The sequence below is a fragment of the Hippocampus guttulatus genome, chromosome 8, assembly GCF_054856545.1.
Source record: "Hippocampus guttulatus isolate MCC_2025c chromosome 8, RoL_Hgut_1.0, whole genome shotgun sequence".
NCBI lineage: Eukaryota > Metazoa > Chordata > Actinopteri > Syngnathiformes > Syngnathidae > Hippocampus > Hippocampus guttulatus.
Genome location: NC_141268.1, coordinates 19,733,551 through 19,743,017, shown reverse-complemented (window position 1 = coordinate 19,743,017; position 9,467 = coordinate 19,733,551). Strand labels below are relative to the sequence as shown.

The window sequence follows — 9,467 nt, the reverse complement described above, 5'->3', positions numbered from 1 at the left end:
TTACTATACATGGTCGTTTTGTTCGCCTAAAAACGCCTTACTATACATGGTCGTTTTTTTCGGCTAAAAATTTCGTCCAAAAATGCCTTACTATACATGGTCGTTTTTTTCGGCCAAAAACGCCTTACTATACATGGTCATTTTTTTCGGCTAAAAACGCCTTACTATACATGGTCGTTTTTTTCGGCTAAAAATGCCTTACTATACATGGTCGTTTTTGTTCGGCTAAAAATTTTGTCCAATAATGCCTTACTATACATGGTTAAAAATGCTTTACTATTTATGGTCCTTTTTTTCGGCTTAAAACGCCTCACTATACATGGTCGTTTCTTTGGGCAAAAAATTTTGTCCAATAATGCCTTACTATACATGGTCGTTTTTTTCGGCTAAAAACGCCTTACTATACATGGTCGTTTTTTTCGGTTAAAAATGCTTTACTATTTATGGTCCTTTTTTTCGGCTAAAAACGGCTCACTATACATGGTCGTTTTTTTTCGGCTAAAAACGCATTACTATTTATGCTCCTTTTTTTCGGCTAAAAACGCCTTACTATACATGGTTGTTTTTTCGGCTCAAAACACCTTACTCTACATGGTCGTTTTTTTTTTCGGCTAAAATAGCCTTACTTTGTACATGGTCGTTTTTTTTTTTGTCTAAAAACGGATTACTAGACATGGTTTCGAACTATGGTTTCTAAGTAGGGTTTTATAACAGGGTCAGGGTTTCAAACTAGGGTTAGGGTTTCAATGTCGGGTTTGAAAGTAAGGTTTCAAAGTAGGGTTAGGGTTTCAAGGTAGGGTTTTAAATTAGGGTTGTGTCCTCTACCTTGAGTAAACAGGTGTATCTGCTTTTTGGAGAGTGAAGTAAACGTGTGTCTTGGATTCAATTAGGAGTCTTTGATGCAAGTAAACTTACAACAGCTCTTTGAAGTACGTAGTCTTTGATGTATGAAATGCGTCGCTTTTTGAAGCGTGGAAGGAAGTGCCTTCAGTGTCAGTGTGTTTCAGGTGTGCAACTCAACGAGTCTTTGATGGAACTACCGTACGTCTTTCAGACGGGCTTGAATGAGGAGGAAAAACAAGCAAAACAATTCAGCGTTTTGGTCCCTTTATTATTTAATACCTTAAGCACATTTTCAAACAACCAAACAAGCAAATCCAAAAACACTTATTGGACAAATCATCTTTGTTTTCTTCTAATGATGCAAAACAAATTGAAAAAGAAAATCCTCCAAGAAACCAAATATAAAATTGAATCAAGTGTCTTAAGTGCAGCACTCAAAAGCTTCACTATTGAGCCCACAAAAAAACGAACAAACAAAAAAAAGAAACATAAGACAGAGAAGAAAAGCAGGCTGAACACCAAAGCAAAGAAAAAAACAAAAACAAAAGGGGGACAGGGATTGCCCACGTGGAGCAAAAAAAAAAAAGCATTTGAAACGCATGGCCACATGCTGCACACAAAAACCAAATTGAAAGGTTGCTCGTTATTTTCAACAAAACAAATCGAATCATCGCGTCACGGTAATGACGAGAAAAACATCGCCGCCGGCGCAACTGGTGAGTGGCCAACTTTAGCTCGCGCAACGCCAGCCAATTTTACTCTTCAACTAGAAACACAGGCAGCACCCGTTAACTTTTCATTTTTGGTGAGCAAAATCCATCACCACGCAACAACAACAACAAAAACAAAACAAAACATTGGATTTTGTCAATTTTGCATCATGGCCCTGTCTGGGACACGTGCCTGAAATTTGGTAGCAATCATAAAGACACCTGGAACAAGGGCTTAAAATGAGCTTCAAATCAAACTTCATGCATCTTTTCTTGAGACTTTTTGTGGGTCTATTTATGATAGACCAAAAACTAATGTGAGGATTGGGGGCAGCTGAATTTCCAAATAAAACTGGAGGGGAAAAAAAAGACAGATTGGGCGGCCAAAATGGCAGAGTTCCTGTTCTCATCTTGAAAACAGCTTCTTGTGACTTTTTATGTCACAAGAAGAGAAACTTGCACTGGGGGCTGCATTTCCCAAAGTACAAGGTTGAGCAGACATATCTTTAGAAACTGACCCTGGATCGGTCGCTTCCAAGCCTAAATGTCGGACTTCCTGTTCAGCTTCTTGAGAATTTTGTGGGCCTATTCCTAATAGTTGTGCCCATCAAATTTCAAGTGAAATAAGCTTTAGGGGGCAGATTTTGCAAAATACCGCAGGATAATCAAGGTTTGTCAAACTGAAGTCAACTCGACATTTGACAGTGGCGGCTGAAGAATCTTATTTACAGCTCAGCTGGATGCGCTTGAATGCGTCAAACATCCGACAAAACCGCTTTCACGCTGCCTTGTGAGGTGTAACGGTAGAGTCGGCCTTTAGTTACCCCCCTTTCAGCCGAACATCACAGTTGTGGTTTTTTGTATTGAGATAAATTGTACATCGATTGCTTTCACCACAAAGCAAACTCAAAGATCAACTTCAAACCACACACACAAGAAAAAGTATCGGTCAGGGTAGAGTCCGTTTTTTTTTGTTTTGCCCACCCCTTTCAGACGAAGCTTGTGGCTTTGCAGATGAAGATGATTTCATCTCGTTTGCTTTCGACACAAATTTGCGGATCGACTTCAAATCCAGGCCGGGTACCTTACACCCATGCAGGATGAGCAAATTGGATGAGAAACAGTAGCGTCTTGGATGGCCTGTAAGGAAGGAGCGCATAGGCGACAAGTGTGCATGTGGCCTGCAGGGGGAGACAACATTCAAAAGTGGAAGCGACTCTACAAGGACGACGACAGGCCCCGTTCAACTTGTTTTGTGCCCATCAATGTGACGGAAGCCAACACGGAGCGGCCGGCGACCGCTTGCTTTGCGCGTCCATGCGTTGCCTCGAGGAGCCCGGCGACCATTCAGAAGGAGCTGAGCGCCTCCAGAGCCACCTCGTAGCAGAACTTGTATTGTTCCTGTACAAAGAGACAAACCAGGGCGTGAATCACGCATCTGTCTTGGGAGAAACGTGAGGAACGGAAGGACTGGACGCTGACCATGGTCTCCACCATGTTGGTCTTGTTGTTGCGCAGCGTCTTGACCGTGTGAAAAACATCCACGATGTTCTGCTGCTGGATCATCTCGTTGATGCTGCACATGGCGCAGAAGGTTCCCGAACGCCCACCGCCGGTGCTGCGCCGGAGCAGGGAAACGACAAATTACCCCACGAGACATCAAAGAGACATTGGGCATCAATGACATTGTTGATCAGCATATTGCCTGATCACAACTTCAACATCAAACATTCTTGAATGCCTAAACCCTGGAGTCACCGATCCACACATTGTTCTGCCCATAGTAAAGGTTTCGGGACATTTCATATGAAAGAAAAAAAAGGGGTCCATAACATTTCTTGATTTGAAACATAAGTCATGTTTTTCCATGTAAAAGGTCATTGTGTTTAGAATCTCTATCCAGTAATCGCAATGCATTGCCGGTAGCAGACGTCGTGTTTCGTCAGACGAGTCGCTGCAGAAAGCCCGACTGTGGTTGTTCTGGCCGTGCGTCTGTTTGTGTTTCGGGGTATTGAGGAATCTTTTTCGGAGATCGTTTTCCCTCAAACGTCGTCCCTGAAACTCGTTAGCCGGAGCACTGCGTACAAAAGTAGCGATGCCGCTACGTCTGTGGTCATGAAGTCCTTTGAACGCCTTGTGCTGAACCACCTAAAGAACGTCACCGGACCCCTGCTGGACCCTCTCCAGTTTGCCTACCGGGCAAACAGGTCTGTGGAAGACGCGGTCAACATAGGTCTGCACTACATCCTCGAGCACCTCGACAGCACAGGGACCTATGCAAGGATTCTGTTTGTGGATTTCAGCTCTGCGTTCAACACCATCATCCCGGAACTCCTCACCCCCAAACTTCTCCACCTCGGTGTGTCCCCTACGATCTGCCAGTGGATCCTCAGCTTCCTGACGGGACGGACACAACAGGTGAGACTGGGAGCAACAACATCATCAATACGCACCACCAGCACTGGAGCCCCACAGGGATGTGTCCTCTCTCCACTGCTCTTCTCTCTCTACACAAACGATTGCACCTCAACAGATCCAGCTGTCAAACTCATAAAGTTCGCTGACGACACCACGGTCATCGGTCTCATCAAAGACGGCGACGAGTCTGCGTACCGCCAACAAGTGGAGCAGCTGGAGCTCTGGTGCAGCCGACACAACCTCGGGCTGAACACGCTCAAGACTGTAGAGATGATCGTGGACTTCAGGAAACATTCTTCTCCACAGTTGCCCCTCACACTATCCAACTGCCCCGTGTCAACCGTCGAGACCTTCAAGTTCCTGGGAATCACAGTCTCCCAGGACATGAAGTGGGAAGTCAACACCATCTCCATCCTGAAAAGGGCGCGGCAGAGGATGTACTTCCTGAGGCTGCTGAGGAAGCATGGCCTGCCACAGGAGGTGCTACGACAGTTCTACACGGCAGTCATCGAATCAATCCTGTGTTCTTCCATCACGGTTTGGTTTGGGGCCGCCACAAAAAAGGACAAAATCCGACTTCAACGGACAGTTAGGACGGCGGAAAAAATCGTTGGCACCGCCCTACCCACTCTTGAGGACTTGCACACTGCAAGAATCAAGACAAGGGCACGGAAAATCCTCCTGGATCCCCCGCACCCTGCCCACCACCTTTTCCAGCTACTCCCCTCAGGCAGACGCTACAGATCCATGCGCACCAAATCCAGTAGACACTTAAACAGCTTCTTCCCTCTAGCCATTAACTCCTTAAACAGTCACTGACGTAGTCACTCTTCTTGTACTACAAATACTGCTACTGGTTACTCTAAAATGGTTCAATGATTTGTTGTTTACGATGATACTAATGCAGCGTGTTATACCGGAGACAAATTCCTTGTGTGTTCTACATACTTGGCCAATAAAGATGATTCTGATTCTGATTCTGATTCTGAGCTAGTGCTAACGAGCTAATTAGCATTCGAAAGGATCGCCACTTTCACATCAAAGACGTATACAAACAGAAGACCTTTTCAATTTCTGTCCACTGTAATGACTGATGCCCACATTTGACATCAAACACCCGTGCATGGAGAAGAAAAGTCCTTGTGAATACGTGACCACGTTTTTGCGCTGCATTTAACCGTATGCGGGAACGTGTTCAATGGATGCCCGTGTGGGTGAGCGCAGGTTAATAAACAGACTTTGCAATAAAGGCGCTGCAATTTGTCCTTTCATTTCAGCCGTTAGCGCTTAGCTTCATGTCCACACGACACATGCCCGACGTTGCTCCCTTTTCTTTCCGCTCTCAAAGGCGTCTGAAAGCCTTTGCAAACGCTGCCCCCGGCCAGGAGTCACACGCTTTCTTTGCGAGACTTCATTTTGGCAGGAAAAGCAGCAAAATATCTTATCGGCGGCTCTTCAAGTCTTTTGGAAACAGTGCTGTCCAACACCATGTAAGGTTGTATCTCACTGAGCGGCGAAGGCTTGCAAACGTGAATCGGGGGTTTTGTCAGGGTTCCTAAAAGGTCATTCTTTTTTTCTTGATGCAGAGCCGATGTTTGGAGGAGTTTAAAGACACAAATGGCAAAAGAGAGAAACTTTAAGACGAGGGCCTGTCAGCCAGGGTTTTTGTGTTCAATTTAGTTTGTCATCTTTGACGATGGACAGCAGGGGAAAGGCCGTGCACCCTTTACATTTCGGGTCCCGACTAGATTCGCCTGCATTTCTGGAAGTTGGCAGAGGGTCTCAAAGGTTCCCAAAAAGTGGCAAATTGTTGCTCGTCCTTGTCATGGCTCATTCAAGGTCGTAAACGTTGGGCTGTGCTTTTTTTAATAAAAACTGTAAACAACCGTTAAGACTGTCTGTGAACGTCTTTGTGACCCTTTGCAACCTTGAACGAACCCTGACGAAGGCCCCCAACATTCGCGACGTGAGTGCGCACACACTTGCAAGGCTGCTCTGCTCAGCGAGACAAGGACTTAAAAGTCACTGACACAAGGCGACTCCCAGATTTTTTGTCAAGAAAGAATTTTTGGCAGAAAAGCTGACAAATAGAATGTTCACTGGTGCTGGAAGCATTTTTCACTCAGTGAGATAGCCCCGCCCCTTTTTTTTATTTTTTATTTTTAGAAACTGGTTTTTTTTTTAAAGGTAAAGACGAAAAAGTTTAAAGTTTAAAAAAATGTTGGTCTTGACTTCTTCCCCTTACAATCAAAGCTTTAGGAAAAAAAACATTATTATTATTCTTGAACATTTGAGGACTTGAAAATGAAGTCGGTATCAACAATTCAATGGGCGTCAAATATACTGTACATGTCGGATTCATAATAATTATTCTAGTGTATATTAATTAATAGCATGGCAGCAACTGCTGCGTGAGTCCGAAGATCTCGTGGACCGCATTTAGTGATTCTGTGGTTTCACTCTACACAATAATAATAATAATAATAGATTTTATTTATAAGCGCCTTTCAAGACACCCAAGGACACTTTACAATAACAAAAAACACAAAATAATACGGGTTGAGCAGCGGCAGCCAAAACGCGCCAGCGTTCACTCAACCCAAAAGTCAAAGGATATCTTAATCAAAGATTTAACACTATTTAATGTCTGCTCTTCCTTGAAAAAAAACCCCCAATCAAAACGACGACTTTTGGCGTGTGCAAAATAAATAATTGTCGGGTTGCACTCGTCAGGCGGCATTGCGGAACTTACAGGCAGTGCACCACCGTGCGGCCGTCTCCGCCGTCGTACTGCTCCTGCCACTTGGCCAGTCGTCGTACCAGCTGCAGGATGGAACGCTTGGAAAGGGGCGTGTCCCTGTAGGCCGGCCAGCCAATGAACTGGAAGTGCTGCACTAGCCGGTAGCCGTCCTGAGGCTGAAGAGAAAAGGATTGACACTCGGGATCGTGTACGACATCGACGGGAAAAATCGATTCGGCTGCACACACTTGCTTTGGAGAAGATTCGATTGGAATTACGTGAACCCCCTCACGTAATTCCAATTCAAATTTGATTAGGGTTTGGATTAGGCTCGGGGTCGATGTAAAGGCTATATTAGGATTAGGGAAAGGGTTAAAATTACATTCAGATTAAGGGTGAGGATTATGTTAGTGATTGATGAAGGTTTGTCTTTAGGATGAACAGACTTTAGTTGACGGTTTTAGGTTTCGAGATAAACAACGGGAGTCGATGAGTGACTGTGGTGCTAGGTTGGGGTTATATCCGGGTTTTGGGTAAGGACGGTAAGAAGGATTAGGGCAGTGGTTTTTAACCTTGTTAGAGGTACCAAATCCAACCAGTTCATATGCACGTTCACCGAACCCTTCATTAGTGAAAAATAAAAATATGATTTTCTACAAATTCAAGACATTAAAAAAAAAGTAAATAAAATTACATGGCATAAGTCGAGGTTTTTAAAAATTGTATGACGTACTATCACGACAGTCACACGGTGACTTCTGAGCGAACTCAATTTCCCGCAGCACTGATTGGACAAGCGATGTCATGTGATCATCTGCAGCCAGCGATGGCCAAGCGGGCGTGTCATAACTAATTGACATCTGCAGTCGGGTGTGTCTCTTAACCCCTGAGACCGATTCACCGAACCCCTCAGGTTCGATCGAACCCGGGTTAAGAACCACTGGATGGGGGTAAAGGTTGGCATGAAGGATTATTGTCAAATTTCGGATGAAGGTTTACGAGTGCCGGGTAATTACGCTACGGTGCCCGTGAAATTGTGAGAAAGCTGCGGCAACACGCGGACACAGAAGCAGGCGCGCACAGCGGAGCGTCCCGTGAATCTAAATGAGAAAATCATCAACACCGAGCAGGAAGCGGCTGGTGGGAATTCTCCCGTCTAATCATTTTGACGGAAATGAGCCACCGTGACTTTTGCGTCCTCATCCTGCGCTAAACGTCTTTTCTTTGGGGGAAAGCTTTCATTCCATTTGCCAGCTGCCCCCGAGGCGGCCTTGGCATCCGACACCGGCTCTTCAAGACATGTTTCAAGACACGTTTTTTCACATTCCCTCAATTCCCACCTACAATCAACATGTTCACCTGCTCCAAACGTCGTGCTGCAAGAAACTATGTTGAAGTGAGTTGAGAACTTTCCTTTTGACAAGAGGATCGCCATTCGATTTATAGAGCGCTTTAAATGGCAGTTTTGTGACAACTTGGTCTCAAAGAACGACATGGAAGTTTGTTGAGCAGCTTCCTTTTCACACATGCAGTGCATTGCTGCCATCTTGTGGCATTTTTGGTGCCATGGAACTATTTCCAAGTGATTTGAGAAGCTCATTTGGCCAATTGCCATTATTCTGTGGCATCTTGGAGTCAAGGAACGAAGGCCGACTGTGTTAAGGAGCTTCATTCAGACAAATGTGCCTTGCCACGATGATGGTGCAAAGGAACTATGCCGAAGTGAGTTGAGGAGCTTTTTTCCCCACCCTCCTGTGGTATCTACGTACAATTATGACACTTTTAAGGGACATCCTAAACCACGTACATTTCTATTCCCCATCAGTAGTGGGGGTTGAATGTTCAAAGCTTTTCAGAGGCTATTTTTCCCAAATTCATTTTCTCGATTGTTGCGAACACGTGAGAAAGTCTGTCCTCCACCTTCCGGTTAACACCCTCATTCCACCTCTGCCCCCGAGCGGCGTCAACGTGTAGACACAATCGCTACTATTTCACGCTTCGCCGCCTCCGAGTGCGACAAATGGGGAGAGCTCGGCAACGCCGGAGCAGAACGATAACCAGGCAGCGCTACGGATTAGTCGGACGATGAGCACGGGGGAAGGGTTGACAGATGACGGGAGACTCGTACCCGGGCCATGTTGCAGATCCGGAAGATGCGGTTGATGATGTCATCATCGATGTCTGCTGAGATGAACTCCACCTGGACGGGACCGTAACAGCATGAGCTCTTCTCTGGCCAGTACTGCATGCACAGCTGCCCAAGAGAGGGGGAGGTGGAAGGGGGGGGGGGGGGGGTATGGAGCCGTGCATTATTTCTCTTTGCTGTGTTTCCTTCTATTGTTCGGGGCGGCCATTATTGGGAAGAACTGGCAAGACACGTATATTGTGCCCGTGCCTGACCAAGCGGGCCGCGGACTTCTTTTCGGACTCTGGATTATTTCAAATAGTTTCGCTGTTAAATTCTGTTGCACAAGGGAGCCTCCATCATCCATAATCACTTTGAAGAGGAACGAGGGCCGCATTAATCACAAAATTTGTGCATGCACGCCGTGGATTTTGACTGCAGATTAACACCAGCGTAATTTCCGGACTTCTCACACGCTTTGAGCGCTGCGGTTTAAACACCGATGCGGCTACTTGATGGATTTTTCCGGGCTAACGAGCTTCATGCCGCCAACGCACGCTGTGGCCGCTGCCTGATATGAGATCAATGCGCCGACCAGCTCCGTTGTTGACGAGTGGGTATCGGGTGAGAG

General features: G+C 45.7%; 1 protein-coding gene across 7 annotated transcripts in view; it reads right to left on the bottom strand.

Moving 5' to 3' along the window:
• Nucleotides 1–1,090: 1,090 nt before the first annotated feature.
• ptprt (protein tyrosine phosphatase receptor type T) overlaps nt 1,091–9,467 on the bottom strand; it is a 119,819-nt gene continuing 111,442 nt past the window's right edge. For all 7 annotated transcript variants that reach the window (XM_086117121.1, XM_086117122.1, XM_086117123.1 and 4 more), the window contains 4 exons: nt 8,840–8,965; nt 6,724–6,887; nt 3,036–3,171; nt 1,091–2,954 (listed from right to left, as the gene is read on the bottom strand). In XM_086117121.1, coding sequence (XP_085973247.1) covers nt 2,901–2,954; nt 3,036–3,171; nt 6,724–6,887; nt 8,840–8,965 — 480 coding nt within the window. In that variant the 3' untranslated portion in view covers nt 1,091–2,900. The remainder of the gene's footprint in view (nt 2,955–3,035; nt 3,172–6,723; nt 6,888–8,839; nt 8,966–9,467) is intronic.